We start from the raw sequence: 16229 nt of genomic DNA, 5'->3' as shown, positions 1-16229 counted from the left end.
TGCTTTTGTTTCTAACTTAAGCACAGCCTGGCGGCCTGTGCAGAATTTAACTTTCCAGATATGGGATCACCTTGGGGCAGCTGACTTCTATTAATACAAAGCACAGGAGACATTTATTTCTGGGTTCAGACTTCTCTCACGTAATCTGCACTTTTCTTCACCTGTCCAAGGTGCTTCTTCCCCTTGGAGTTCTGCAGCTGAGGTCCACAGTCCACCCCTTGGTGGGTGCCGCTGAAGTGGCTCATCACTGGCATTGCCCGGTCAGCCACGTGGCTCATTTAACCATGGGCTTGATGTACAGCCCAGTGTGAGACCCGGAGGAAAGGGAGGCTTCTGTCTGAAGTTCAGGATTAAATACTTTCCTTTAAGTGTTGGGATTTTGCCCTTTAGAGCTGCGTGTATCAATACCCCAAAGCAATTTTCTTGGACGCATTTTGCTTTGAATTTGAAATATGCTTTTGAAGGTTTTTATTTAATAAGGCACAAGCATAGGCACAAGACTACATTCATTATTTAGACTAGAACTTCTTTTGCACTTGATGTAAAGAAAAAAAAAAAGCTGGCATGCGTGTTCAGGGTAATTGCATAGATTGAAATGAACCCAATTTCTGTAAAGGATTATTGAAGGAATACAAAACTTCCAGAGTAAGTCTGTTAAATCATTCATTCAGTAACTGATTGATATTTGCTCAGATCTGGATCATGTGCTTTGCTAGCTTTTAAAGCAAAGCAAAGAAGAAACTATTTAAAAGTGATGGTGAAAAACAGTATTGAAAGAGAGCAATCCTGGAGAGTGGATATATTTTAAATGATGATTCTCTCTTAAATAATGTAATTCTCAGACCATGGAGCTAGGCCCCAGGAATCATCTCTCACCCTGTGTTTTCACTTGGCAATCCTCACATCCTATCATTAAAAGATATATAAGTGCAATGCAAATAAAGTCACCACTTAAAAAATAATTCTCTTATTCTTTTATAGATTTATATTTCATTTCATGATTAAAAATTTTGCTATGCACTAAATGAGTGAAGGCTTAAAGTCTAATTTCTAGCCTCTTTGCAACTATCCGTTTCTTTTACATTTCCTGTTAACATCTATAAGTCCATCTGATGCTAAAAAACTGATATAAGGAAATTGTAAACCTCAACACTGTCCTCTGGTCTATACATAAAAAGTCTAAAATTTATGAAGAGGCAAATGCAATATTTTCATCACTTAATTGTTCTCTAGACTTAACAGCAGAAACATTTCAGGCAATCAAATAGCAAGTAGGAAAAGCCACCTTAATTGATTCCACAGAGAATTTTTTTTCCAGATTATAAATAACTTCTTATATTTTCCATTTGGCTGTTTCAGGAGATACACAAATGAAATGCAGGATATTGGAAAATAAATTCCTAATGAAAAATTGATGCTTTTGAACTGTGGTGTTGGAGAAGACTCTAGAGAGTCCCTTGGACTGCAAGGAGATCCAACCAGTCCATCCTGAAGGAGATAAGTCCTGGGAGTTCATTGGAAGGACAGATGCTGAAGCTGAAACTCCAGTACTTTGGCCACCTCTTGCGAAGAGTTGACTCATTGGAAAAGACCCTGATGCTGGGAGGGATTGGGGGCAGGAGGAGAAGGGGATGACAGAGGATGAGATGGTTGGATGGCATCACCGACTCGATGAACATGAGTTTGAGTAAACTCCGGGAGTTGGTGATGGACAGGGAGGCCTGGCGTGCTGCGATTCATGGGGTCGCAAAGAGTCAGACACGACTGAGTGACTGAACTGAACTGAACTGAAGAAGTAGGATGATACGAAAAGATCCCTACTTTACCTGTATGGAACAAAAGTTGGTCTATCCTACCAGGGGAATAAAAGCAAAGGTGAACAAGGCTAACGTACAGGCTTTGTCTCACCAGAAGAGAGCCACTGGGTGAGACACCTTGTGATGATGTCCCTCCCAGGTAGGGAGGGATGTCACTGGGGCTCCCAAACAAGAATGTTGTATGAAACCCCTGCCCAGAGTGAACTCTGGGCCTGGAGGGGAGAACTGCCCATTGACAATGCCTCTCCCGGCTGCAGGGTCTTCGCTGCAGCCTCTTGGATTGTAATACCATTGAGTTATCGTTACAGCAACATGTTCTGTCTTTAGAAGCAATGATGGCGTTTGCCACCAGCGAGTGTGACCTGTGTATTCATGGAACAGCTTGACTCAACTGTCGTCGATTTTAAAGTGCAGTCCTGGGGCTCTACTGTGTTGTAATCCCTCTAATATTCTATCTAAATACTTGCAAGCTCTGTGATTATGCCATTATGTACTTGTGGTCATAAGAAGTCAGTGTTAAACAAAATATTCTTTAGTATCCCTTATCATATGTATTTTCATCCCATATGCAAAGTTTTGGATAAAAAAATTCAAGGAATGTGAAAAAATCCAATCTGCTGAGGGGTAGAACATTTTAAAAAATACTTATTTACCTTGTTCGTCAACTTTTTTAAGGTTTAGAAAAGTTATTAGTATTTTAAAGCTTTTTCAGAATGATTGTAAGTCCTCTTTCAGAATATCTGTTTCTAGGGTGAGATCATGTTCTTCTACTGTGAGCACGCACACAGAAGGAGCTCAATATATGCTTGTCTGAAGAATGAATGACTATAAAGAGACACTATATTCCCCTTTCACTATAACAGGTAAAAATCTATAAGTAGTGTTATCTCTGCCCATGGCGTTTATATAATACAACTAAGTCCACTATAAGAACTGATTTAAAGTCATACTACAAGAATGGGAAAATTTAAAGTGGAAATTGAAAGTCTAGGGTCTGCTCATGACTTGCCAAAGATAACATGCTTAACCAGGAAAACAGAAATGAATATTTGTCAGTGAACTCCAGATGAAAGGAAATTATCAATACAAAGCTGTGAAGGTTTAAATTAACATAAAAGAAACATAATTATTTGTAAAAACAACCATATACATTAAGAGAAATGATACTCTCTTTAAACTTGCATTTTCAATACTATCTGTGCAAAATTGCTTGTAGTGTCTCCAAACGGGCGTCTGTGGCTGGATGCACGGAAAACTTCCCAGGAAATGCACATCGGAGCAACAGGGCCCACTATTTCCTTTAACAAGATGAAGTCTGGCCAGGTCACGGCTGTGCTTTGGAACAGCTGGTCTGGATGTGTGAAACTTGTAGGACAGGCAGCAGCAGCTGGAAGGCATCCTGGATGTACGTGGTGCTATTGCAGCCCTGTGAATGGAGAAAGCTGTCACTGAAGGCTTACTGTCAGAGTTCCAGCTTGACAATTCTTCCCATCTGATAATGTTCTTCTCCTCAAACCCCACACTATTTTAGAACATTTTTCTTTTAATGCTATTGCTTAAAGTAGATATAAACACATTTGGTTGGATGGGTTGCAACCAGCTCTGAATTATCTAGACTAACAGAGAGAAGAATTCACGTATAATGAGGCGAGCCATTTCCATAGACTTTTAGGGTATATTAGGGCTTTCCGGGCGGCTCAGATGGTAAAGAGTCTGCCTACAATGCAGCAGACCTGGGTTTGATCCCTGGTGTCAGGAAGATCCCTGGAGAAGGAAATGGAAACCCACTCCCGTATTCTTGCCTGGAGAATCCCATGAACAGAGTCCATGGGGATACAAAGTGTTGGACATCACTGAGCAACTAATACTCACACTTTAGGGTATATTATGTGTGTATAGTCAATACCCATTATGTCCGATCTTACTTATCCTTTTTCCAGATCAATCCCTCTGCCCTGAAATAACACAAAAGCACAGCATGAAGGAGGCTGTAGTTTGTCCTAACCTATAGATGAAGAAGGGGTTCCCTCGTGGCTCAGATGACAAAGGATTTGCCTGCAAAGCAGGAGACCTGGATTCGATCTCTGGGTTGGGACGATCCCTTGGAGAAGAAAATGGCAACCCACTCCAATATTCTTGCCAGGAAAATCCCATGGACAGAGTAGCATGGTGGGCTACAGTCCATGGGGTGGCAAAGAGTCAGACACGACTGAGTGACTAACATGTATAGATGAATAAACAATAATGGGTTACTGGAGATATTGTGCAATTATTCAAGGCAAATCCTTGAATGCTGTCTTCTTCCTATTCATGTTGGTACTCTCCACTTGGTTCGGAAATTTGACATTGCTATTCATGTTCATGGGTGCTCTAACAGACAGTATTCTCCAAGAGACCACTTAAAGTTTCAGGTAATTAAAACAGGAGAAAACTTCCACCAAAGGAATGAATAAGTGATTTGACTTCATACTCTTCATGACCGACAGTAATTCATCAGCTAATGCCTTTTGGGTGGGCCAAGGAAAAGGTTTTCAGGTTCCATGTTCTGCCTCTGATTGCCTGGATTTCCTTTTAGCTTCAGAATCTTCCTCTGAGGTTCCTTGTCCCTGCATGTCAACTCCATCCCTCTGGGAGGCTGTGTCTTAAACAATAACACTTAACATCACCACCGTTACTCCTGTACCTTGGTAGTTTTCCTTAAAGGTAAGACCCAATTCCTAAGTGCATTGCTATATATTTATATGTAGCCCTCCCTCACTTTTGTCATTTCCAAATTTTGCATTTGATGGGTACTTCAGAGAGCAAGAAACCACTGTATATACACTGCTTATATTCAAACTTGTCAATACCGTGAGGCTTCATTCAGTTGGGTGCCGTGGGGCTATAGAAGTGCCGGTTTCTTATGGCTGATCTGTAACAGAAGAATTTCCCTCACTAGCCACAGATGGAACACAGTGCCTACGGGTCAAGAATGAGGCGTCCTTGGTCCCTTTTCTTTTCTTCTCTTTTTCATCGCTGCTTCTGGCCAAGCCACAGCTGAGTGGGGCAGCTGCAAGTCCATGTTATAATGCCCTGGTGGGTGGGCAGGCCACGGAGTGAGTGGTCACAGAGGATCTTGCCTCTGGTTAGTGAATGGGCAGATGCTAAATATTTACCTGTCATTTTTTGCCAGTCTGGAGCTTAGACCCGGCTAAACCCAAGGTTATTGTGAATGGAGGGAAGTGCTCACTTTTACAAAAAATCACCATTGAGCAAGAATCCCTCGTTGCAGCCAATAATCACAGTGTTAAATCTGGTGTCAAACTTGGCAGCAGAAATGTGCTTCTGCCGGAGGAAACAGCGACAGAAATAACGTGCAAGCTTAGCATTTCTCTTTATAATCAGGAATTCTTGAAAATTAGGCATTGTTGTTTCACCCAAGGGTTTACAGCTGGTTGAACCATACAAATGTACTAAAAAAAAAGACTGTAGACGATAAAATTTAGAATTGCAGTAATACTGCCTGGGAGAAAGACAAAACATGTAGCTCTAACATTTGGTTTAATTCAGAAGCATTTTCTCTCTGGGGGGCCACTTACCTCTAACAATACACTATTGATCATGGGGTTAAGGACCTCAGCCTTCTGGTTGCTCTGTGGAATCAAAAGTTTGAAATTGACAGATTAGGTGCTTATACTCCAAGGCTTGTCACAGAAAGTGTAAGACGCTGGCTTTATGAGGGATCTCTTAGAGAAGAAGTGGGATGCTTACTATACGTAAGACTTCATACCTTGTCCTTCCCCTACACGATCTCATTTAATTTCCACAGAAATCTTAGGGGGTAGGCAGGGACCACGGTAACCCTGACTCACAGATGAAAAAATATGAATCAGGAAGGTTGAGCAAGTTATTTAAGGTCATGTAGCTAGAAATTTAAACTCAGACCTTTTAAACCCTTCAAAGCTTGTATCAGGTCTGGGATTAGGGGGAGGTGAGTAAGAGAGGATTGGACAGAGTCGGCTTCAATCTTTACTTAAAATTTTGCTATTTTGTTCATCATGACTTTTGGTGTTCATGTTGATTTTTTAAACAGTGCATCTGTCTAGATGACTGAGGTTGTCTCTTTGTCTCTTTTTGAGAGATGGTCCCCTTAAATTTGGTAGACAGGTTAAGTACCTTTACTTGCCTCCCTTGTCCCAGCCCTGGTCTGTCTGTTTTTCTTTTAAATGCAAGCACAGGTACTTGGTTATAGGGTATGTCTTCTAGGTTGGCAGCAAAGTTAAAATACTCTTGAATACAACTTGCAAACAGGTTGGCATTTTCCAGTTTGCAAAACACGAATATATGTAAAGTGCAGAATACAGAGTCCTGGGTTAAGCAGGTGTTCAAAAAGTGAGTTAGTGTCCATGTAGCCATTATTATTATGTCTGCTATGGGTCCATTAATCAACAGTCTTCTCTATCTAAAATGTTCAATCTGCTCTTAGACAATAAATAATTAATTAAACGGACTAGAAAGAGAGGCAGCAATTTTAATAGGCTGTTTTCTCTCACGGTACTCGAAAAATGTTATGGTAAACAAAAGGATATAAATGAAGTCTACCTTCCCAGAGCAGCCCACTTTCATTGACGTTACTCTACTGAGGGCTAAGTACTGTCTTACTGGGGAAAGCATAATGGAGTCTTGGGAAAAAAATTCTTTAAAAACGCAGTCATTTTAGTAAGTAACCAGAAAATCCATTATGGTTTGCTTTCATGTTTATTTGATTATCAATAAACCTCTAAAATATAATCAAAATGAGGGCAATAAAATGACATTGGCTTTCAGAATCAATGAGATGTGCGAGCAATTTAAATAGAGTCTGGAGAGCAATATACACTCATTAACTTCAAGTTATGAATAATGGCTCTTTTAGAGAACAGAAACAATGACTTGATGTGAATGATTTATCACAGCACAAGACGAGAGGTACTGTTGTGGTGAGATGGCATTTCATAAACTATCTTTAGATCTGTTTTTTTCCTTCTTCAAAATGATAATCTGTGTGTTCCTGATTTTGTATATAAAAACACTTGGACACACGTGTGTGTGCATTTTATGTGTATACGTGTATATTCATTCATTTTTGTGTGTATATTCATTCAAGTACATACTTATCTGCTAGAACTTTGCTACTCAAAAAGTAGGATATGAATCAGGAGCACTGCTACCACCTGGAAGTGTGTGAGAAATGCAGAATCTCAGTGCTCATCCGAGACCCACTGAATCAAAATCTGCATTTAATAAGATCTCTAGGTTATTTGCTTGCCTATTAAGGTTTGAGAAGCACTGTGTTAGAATATACTACATTAAAGAGAATGGAAAGCAATACCATGAATATTACCCATCAATGTAAATAAATTAATGTTTAACATGGGTAAACCCATGGCTGTTTCATGTTGATGTTTGGTAGAAACCAATGCAATACTGTAAAGCAATTATCCTTCAACTAAAAATAAATAAATTTAAAAAATAAATTCATGTTTAACATGAATCATAAAAAACATATAGCACATACACACAAAGACATATACATCCTCATCACTAGGAAACCATAAGAGCCAGTTAGCTGTCTGCCTCCTGTGTCTGATGGGCAGTCAACTGGGAGTTGAGAGACAGACTGAGAAGCCTGGGTGAATCAGTTCACCCCTCCGGGACTCAGCGTCTCAAGCAGTAAACCAGAAAAAAGTGGAAAGAGTGAGAAGAGGATACGGTAGAGCCTTGGGAAGCCAAGTCGCCCAGGTCATTCCATTCTGATTAAGACTTCACACCTCTCTGTAAATCTAGCAGTTACACCAAGGTCCACAAGCATCAGTTAACCCAGGCAATGCTGAGCACATAGACGCACTTTATCAAGCCTACCCTATGCATACGCTTCTACCTGCAGCGCCCTTCACTGCCTGCTTACAGTGAAGCTCCGCTGCTGAAGGCCTAAAATCAGACAAATATTAAAAGCTGGTGTTTTGCAAATTAGGAGATGCAGGCCATATTCTCTGACAGCAGAATGAATCACTGGTATGTAGCTCATCCTTTATTAACTAAGCCACTTACAGAAGTGTGGGAGGCGTACACCTCCCGACAGTCAGTCCACAATCATTTCTGCTTTTTTTTGGAGAACTGCCCTTTTCCTGGGGTGCGGGGAGGTGCGTGGCAGCAGCCAGGCAGGTCTACATGCAATGACCCTGTCCTCAGTCACTGCTGGTGACACCAGATGGATATCTGAGGCATGCTATCGAGCCTTTCAAACCTTCTCGCCCAGGATCCTGGAATTCGAAGGGAGAGAGCTGGGAACTGCTACAGATGAGTCACATTAATTTTAATAGCAGCACTTCAGAGAGAAGGTACATGAGTTCTGGTGAGGGGTCCCCACAGCTGCTCATACATCTCCACCACCTTTAATAAAGTTCCTTTACTGCCTGTCATGGGTTGGATTGTGGCCCCCAAAGAGATATGCTGAAGCCCTTACCTCCAGTATATCGGAATGTGACCTTACTTGGGGATAGGGCTTTACAGATTTCATTAGCTGAGGTTGTGCTGGTCACCCAGTGTGTGGTACTTATCAAGACAGCCCTAGGACACTAATACATTTTTACCCAAACACCCCAGCTAAGCCAGGAAGCAAAACTTGCTGTTTCTCATGTAAAGAACCATCTGCCCCTGCATCCAGGGCCTTAAAGGAAAAGTGGAAAGCTTGAGAAGGAATAACTTCTACTGTCTCCTCCAGTCCCACTAGGTTGAGTCATATAACATGACTGATTTTTCAAGAAAAGAACCAGAAGCCACATCTCCAAGGAATGCCAACCCTCTCAAATTTGTTACTTGGAGAACAGAAACACTTCTACAGATTGGTTGATAATATTTTTTTTCTTTTGGTTAAAGTTGAAGTGTAACAATAAAGCTTGTGTGGTTTACAAAATAGGCCTTGAGGACAAGTGAATGTGAATATTAAGAATGAATTATTTTAATAGAGATTTTGGTATTACATATCACAGATATTAAGTAACAGAAGGAATCTTCATTTGATATTTTTTTCTTTAACAAATAAAGGAAATGAGACCCAGAGAGGTTTGAAAATCCACCCAATATCTTCTATAACTGATACGGCAATCGGATGAGAGCCTCGAGCCACCTGTTGCCAAAGAAGATGCTCAAGCGTCATTTTAGTAAATGTCTTGGCTACACTTTGGCTTGAGGAGCAAAGAAGGCATTCCATCCTCTACTTCATCTCACAGCCCCTAACAGACCTTCCCTGGAAAAAGGTGAAAAAAAGAGCCCGTATTACAGTCTTACCCCAACAGTGGTTAAAGAAGATGTAAACTTCTCTGATAAGGAGGCCACTTCTTTGCACATTGCAGTAGTTAATCTGAAAGAAGAAGAAAAAAAGAGATTTGGGGATTTTTAGTAAAGGAAAATAATCAGATTGTTAATACAATTATTGATACTCATACAGCATTCCCTTTAAAAGAAGGGCACGCAAGTTTGAAGATGCTCTGCAGAAATTTCCGTTAGTATTCTTTCATGACTCACAATCACAGTTTAATCTAATTCTCACCCTACCTCTTTTTAGAAGCAAAAACATATGCAGGAAATTACCAGGCTTGATTTCCACATGTAAAGGGGTTTAAGACTATTGCCAAGGGACCAGCATTTGGTCATTTGAAAATAATAATGAGCAGTCACTGAGGTACCATGTTAAGTACGTTTGTATGCATAATCACATTTAATCCTCATAATGGTTTCATTAGGGTCTGTGATTATTCCCATTTTATAAATGAAGAAATTGACATTTAAGATGGTTAAGTAACTTGCTTAGGACAAGAATATGATAGAGCTGGAATTCAAACTCAGATGTCTCTTTATATCTTGATTATGTTTTTTTGAGATGCCTCAAATCAAAGATACTGTAGAATATGTTTTTTAATACTTGCATCAAAACTCTATGTTTATTACAGCCTTTCTATGTGTAGGACTTCACCCCAAGAAAATAACACAAGGTAGGTACAAATATTTAACAAAGCAATATTTGTCATAATATAGAAGATGATGACAAAAGCTGAAAACCTAATTACCTAGCAACGTGCATATTGCCCAATTTTTTAACAAGTATATATACTTACATGAACAGTGATTAAAATGCTGTTAGCAAAACAATAACTCCAAGTTAAGAATCTTACACATTAAAAGATTTAGTGATGCCAATGGAAGTAAGTTTCATTCGGATAAATAGGGGTTGTGTCTAGACTATGTATTCAGGTATGTTGCCTTATATCCATCTATCCCCCCTTCTACCCATCCACCCATCCAAGACTTCTCTGCAAAAAGGGTCAGGAGTAAGGCTGGAGATGGCAAAGAGTAGTTCTGCCTATGTTTTGGGCATGTGGGTGGTAACGCACTTATTACACAGACATATATGAGGCCTTATTACCTTTTTCTTGGAGCAGCTTGGTAAGGTTGGGACAGTCAGGGGCTGGGAATAGGAAAGGAGCTAAGGGTACGGCTCTATTTTCCATACTCAGAAACCTCTGACTTCAGCCCTCTTTCAAATCAGCACCATAAATAGTACTCAGATTTGTCCTCAATACTTTAAACTTTTCCTATTTTACTGTTTCCTTTTCCCCCTCCACTGAGACAAGTACATATTCTTTGTATGCATTTTAAGGGCAGGATTGTGCAGGGCTTACAATATCTTTGATTTCCACATGTTTAGATATGAACATCTAAACTAGATGCCAAATCTGGACAAGTGAGGAAAAATGCCACCAAAGTCAATAAGAATGAGCTTTGGGAAGGTCTTTCCACTAAAAAGTTGCTCCCCAACCTACATTGCTGAATGTAGTAATAAGAGAAGACTAGTTGGGTGACAGTGTTCAGACGTGTGTCCATGTGCGCGTGCACCCATATATTTCAGGAGGCTCTTACTTTGGCTCCTGTGTCTATATATTTATAATAATGAGAGGGCATTTGGATCTCTGCTAGTTCTCTGTACCACTGCATATAGTCATGTGCCTGAAAGTTAATGGCTTATTCTTCACTTCCATAATCAACTATTTTAATTGATACCAGCTATTTTCATGTATATAACATTACATATATACACATTTTTATTTCACTAGATGAACTAATAATAGTAGCTTATTGAAGAACAAACATATTACAGCAAATATGCACACACAAGCAATCCACGGTGAACTAGCTTACAATAGTGACCGTCATTGCCAGAGTCAGAATATGCAGAGCTGGTATAAGTCCCTAGGAACAGTGGGGGTGGTTTGTATATTTCTATGAAACTAGCTGAGAAGTCCATTAAGGTGTGTTTTCTCTATTTGTGCGGCATGTTGAAAATGTAATTATCTTCAAAGGTTTGTACTTCCAAGACACTGACCTACTAAAACAAACACTTAGCTCTGAATGATTTAGGGTGTCTTCCCTTAAATCTCTCCAAAAATAATTTTTGGAATGTCTAGCTGACTATTACTATTCTCCCTAGCATGTTCATTTCTTAAGAGAGTCCTTATTTCTCAAGATGACCACAGAACAATGGAACTAGTCGACGTGAAATCGGAACCTTTAGTGGCCAAGGGTGTACATGGGTCTGTGTGTGCGTTTGAATGACACAAATCCATAAAATTTGAGAAATAAGAATTAAAAGTAACATTTACCTTATCAGAACTTTTGCTTGGTCCTGAGCTGATTTTTCTTCTTCTTGTCCATGAAGAATTAACTCTGCTACTTTATGAAGCTGTTCAATACAGCGAGCTGTTACTTCTGCCAGGCTTTCAATGGACAGCATGTAAACTTCCTGAAAGCAAAAAGTATAAGTCAGAAAATTATTCACTGAGCAGATACTTTCTAAAAAATGTTGTGACATTAAAAAACTTAAATAATTCTTGGGAAGAAAACCAAACAAATATGACCTGAAAAGAAATTACCCAAAGTTTAATGGGTGTAACTAAGATTATTCTAAATGGAAATGCTACCATAAAATAGACGTGTCACCAGGTCCCAGGGACATGACAATCCTTCTTTATAGCTGGGTCCCCAGTTCTCAGGCTTCTCAGGTGGCCCAGCTGGTAAAGAATCTGCCTGCTAATGCAGGAGATGCAAAAGACACGGGTTCGATCCCTGGGTAGGGAAGATCTCCTGGAGAAGGAAATGGCAACCCATTCCAGTATTCTTGCCTGGAGAATTCCATGGACAGAGGAGCCTGGCAGGCTAGGCTCATGGAGTCACAAAGAGTCAGACACAACTGAGCAACTGAGCACACACATGTACACGCCCCAGTTCTCAGCATGATGCTGGGCACATAACAGGCAGATACTCAAGAAAGCATGTAGACGGATGGCTGAATGAACAGACCTCAGTAGATATTTTTCTTTAGAGTGATCTAAATTGTAAATTTCTTTATCTAAAACTCAATGTAAAATGAAGTTATTGCAGATGCATTTTTTTAACACAGGCAGATTCTAAATTATGCACATATAAATTTATTAAACTACAGAATAAAAACTATGGTAATGAAATTTTTTCAAAAAAGCTTCAATTACCTCATTAGTTAAAGGGCATAAAGACATTTTATGGTTACATATTTGCATATAGGATGGAATTTTACTCTAAAGATAAATCACCTATGTTCTTAAAGATCTTTTTTCCTTTAAATTATAATTGTAAAGCTATGGAGGAAGGCTACAATATCTGTGCTAAGTCATGAAATGTCTTGGCATAGAGGGATTTTATTGTTTATTACATTAATTCTCATATTAGTGTGGAATAGGATACAAATGAAAATGAAATGGCTTTGCCTCACTTAAAATTAAGTTGCAAATAAAATTTAGGTATTACTGCTCTTTAGGTGGATGATCTGTAACATGTTTACCTCAACTGTCTTATTTGTCTTTTCTTTCGTCTTATCTTCTTCAGGATTTTCAGGTTTCTCTTCCTTTTCTTCCTTCCCAGCTTTATCTTCTGACTCTTCAGCCACATCTACTGATACCACAGTTTGATCGTCTTCCACCCAGTCATGAGCTTTTTTCATGGCCTGCAAAGGACCCCCCGTACAACCAAAGCAATATGTCTATTGTACAAATACAGAGGCACAAAAGCCAATCCCATGACTTGGATCAAATCCTAATCCATTAAGGGTGGTTTTCTGTACGTTTAAAGAGTGGTGGGGCAATTACTCAACCTCCTTAAAAACACCTTGTTGTTGCTTTCTGGTAAAATACAGTAAGAAAAGGGACATGATAGAAAGAATGTATGGAGAGAATACCTGCAGGGCCAGAGAAATTTTTGGAAAGCATTCTAAAATGATATTCAGATAGGAATAAAAGTGACAGTCACCCTGGAAAAGCCATAGTATATTTTTCACTTTTCCTGACCAACTATAAAAGCATGATAGAATATATACATACAAATATATATACATATATGAAATTTGGCCAGGGTCATTGCTAAAGCAAATTTCTTCTTCTGCCATGTTTCATGAAGCCCTCAGTGTTTCATGAACCTAATAATGTATCACGCTGGGAAGATGAAGGATGGCTCTGCTCCTCTCCAGCCAGGCCAGGTCTTCTGACCTCAGGGTGGTGGTGAGGGAGGAGAGAACTATGATTAATTTCATTTCACATGAGTGCAACTTGAGCAACATGTGGCCTTTAAAGTTATTGACCAAGCAGAAACCACCTTCCCTGTGTATTATTCCCTGGATTTTGAAAGGCCAGACTCACTAGCTTTTGCACTGCAGTTTAAGCTGTTTGCTTAAGTTTTATCTGAGCTTGTGTGAAACTGACTTCTCATTTGAAAGCTTGCACGTCAAAGTTTAACACAGAGTGCTGATGAAAAGTTAACAGGGAGAAGATTAGGGGAGACAAAATCCAACAAAACTATCCCTGGTGAGTCCTCTTTTAGGGACAAAGGTTTACCTGGCTATGTAAGTAAACCAGTGAGACCTCGGAGGCGCCACTCACACTGTCTGAGCAGTGGCAGCCGCGGCGCGGAGATGAATGAGGCAATTTCCACACCGTGTTCAAGTCACTGACCTGCCAGAAGTGGTGACCTCTATCAGAGCTAAAGAATTACTCATCTCTGCACCTCACTGCCTCAGTCTGCCCTTTGCTCACTCACCTTGATGAGTGAGGACCTGTGTCAATCACTGATAGTTAAAAAGAAGAAAAAGAAAGAGAGAAGGGGGGAAATGACACTGTTTTAAGTAATTAATGCTCAGTGACCTCATTAAGAAATGCTCTAGCAAGACCTTGTACAAACTTGCAAAACATCCTGTGTTACTATCAGAGGAACCCAGGCCGTGAAAGCCTGGATGGCCTTGGATCTCAGACAGGACGAGGCACCAGCTCTCCAGGGGGAAGGGTCGTGCGGGTGACCTGGCTCTGGCTGGTGAGTTTTCTCTTCCTGATTCTGGCATGTCACTTTCGAGGCGACGGGAGATGGAATTCGCAAAAGCTCTTTGATAATTGAGCCTCTTTCCTCCTGTAGGCTGAAGATAACCCTGCTTTGAATGAAATCCTATTTTGTGGAGAAGTGACTTGTTCAAGGTCACACCAGTGAAGCTGCAACTAAAATGCAGGTCTCATCACACAGCCTAGCATGTTCTCAACAGTTACACTTCATGATGTTGCCTCCTCAAATCTTAATTACTGGCCTGGGACGCCTCTCTCCCCATGTGCCATTTGGGGCTTGGGGGTTTTTCTATTTCAGGTGAATCTCTGGAATTTTACAACCAAGACCTTTTTTAAAAAACAAACAAATAACACCCAGACTCAGATGGGTCTGACCTTATTGAGTTTGTCAGGTGTGGCTGCAACATGTAATTCAAAAAGAAGCTCTGTAAGCATGCTAGCAAACTCTTCTTCCTTCTCTTCTATGCCTGGAAATAGAAAACGACAGAAGTAAGAAGCATGATTTATTTTTCATCCTGCAGAATGCGGCAGCTCCCCCAATCTTACAGCCTGCAGTCAGAGTGTAAGTGGGGGTGGCAGCAGCCCGTCCTCCGGCTGCCGGGCAAAGACGAGCCATGCCCGGATATTCAAGCACAGTGGCGAGGGGGCAGGCTGCAGCCAGGTGAGGGGCTGGTGAAGCCTTGCTGCTCGCAGCTCTAGCTGGGGCACCCCTGGGCTGGACTGACGGGCATGTGAGGGCAGGGGGGACCATGCATATACCGTAACAGGTATAGATGCTCAGCAGCTATTTGTTGAATGACTGCATGAACAAATTAATGACGTTTCTCAGGCCTGAGAGCCGTGGGACAACACTGTATTTAAGGCTTCTAGTCTTGTTATGCTTAGCACTGCAGCCCTTAATGATACCCCAGGGCGCCCTTTTGTGTCCACAGAGCCACAGCGCTGAGCAAGCAGACTTAGTCTCCGTGGATTATCTACTTTTATCCTAATACCTATAACAACATATCTCTGGAGAAACTTCTCATGGTTTCCTAGGACACCTGCCTGGTCATACAATATTTCATAATGGTATGTCTTCCCTCCAGATTGGAAGCTACCTAAGGGTACAGATGGTATCTGTTTTGCTCATTCTTGAATCCAGGGACTCTAACACAGTGCCTGGAACGTAACAGGTGATACAATGAATATTTATTGAATAAATAATTTACTAATCGGTTGTACCATATTTACTAATATATTGATTATATAACATGTCATATACATGAAATAAAATTAATCTCATTGATGGGCAATAAAAAGGAGAGATCTTTAAAGTTACCATCTTCTATCTCTCATTTGAATCTACAAGTTGAGGCCATTTTTCAAGTTTCTGATAAGTGCTAAATAATTGATGTCATGCCACGAGAGATTATCATACTAAGTGAAGTAAGTCAGAAAGACAAACACCATATGATACCACTTACACATGGAATCTAAAATATGATGCAAATGAACCTATCTGTGAAACAGAAGCAAAATCAAGGACATAGAGAACAGACCGGTCGCCAAGGCGGACGTGGGTGGGAGAGGGTAGGCGTGGGAGTGTGGGATTAGCAGATGCAAACTGGTATACATATTAATAGAATGGATAAACAACAAGGTCCCAATGTACAGCCCAGGGAACGACATTCCGTATCCTGCGATAAACCATAACACAAAATAATACGAAAAAGAACGTATACATGTGTATAACTGAGTCACTGTGATGTATAGCAGTAATTAACACAACACTGTAATTCAACTATACTTTAATAAAAAATAAATAAAAGAATTGATTCCACTGTGGGTTGTATCACTCGTCTGGGGTGAGGAGGGGGTACCGTATAAAAGCATCATTCGTCCGGCCTGACTACAGGACCTCAAAACCCCCTGAGAAGGAAATACCTGGCTTATGTTAGTGCCTGAAGATGGCAGCTTCAGAGAGGGCTAAGTTGTGTGAGAA

General features: G+C 40.4%; 1 protein-coding gene across 4 annotated transcripts in view; it reads right to left on the bottom strand.

The window, feature by feature from the left end:
- Positions 1 to 1265: 1265 nt before the first annotated feature.
- The window catches only part of FAM114A1 (family with sequence similarity 114 member A1), a 68741-nt gene continuing 53777 nt past the window's right edge, over positions 1266 to 16229 (bottom strand). For all 4 annotated transcript variants that reach the window (XM_065907328.1, XM_065907327.1, XM_065907331.1 and 1 more), the window contains exons 9-14: positions 14624 to 14715; positions 12709 to 12870; positions 11495 to 11634; positions 9126 to 9198; positions 5396 to 5449; positions 1266 to 3243 (exon numbers count right to left, since the gene is read on the bottom strand). In XM_065907328.1, coding sequence (XP_065763400.1) covers positions 3142 to 3243; positions 5396 to 5449; positions 9126 to 9198; positions 11495 to 11634; positions 12709 to 12870; positions 14624 to 14715 — 623 coding nt within the window. In that variant the 3' untranslated portion in view covers positions 1266 to 3141. The remainder of the gene's footprint in view (positions 3244 to 5395; positions 5450 to 9125; positions 9199 to 11494; positions 11635 to 12708; positions 12871 to 14623; positions 14716 to 16229) is intronic.

Source organism: Muntiacus reevesi, chromosome 16 (genome assembly GCF_963930625.1).
Source record: "Muntiacus reevesi chromosome 16, mMunRee1.1, whole genome shotgun sequence".
In the NCBI taxonomy this organism is placed as follows: domain Eukaryota; kingdom Metazoa; phylum Chordata; class Mammalia; order Artiodactyla; family Cervidae; genus Muntiacus; species Muntiacus reevesi.
Note: the sequence above shows the minus strand (reverse complement) of the source record. Positions and strands in the feature narration are given on the sequence as shown.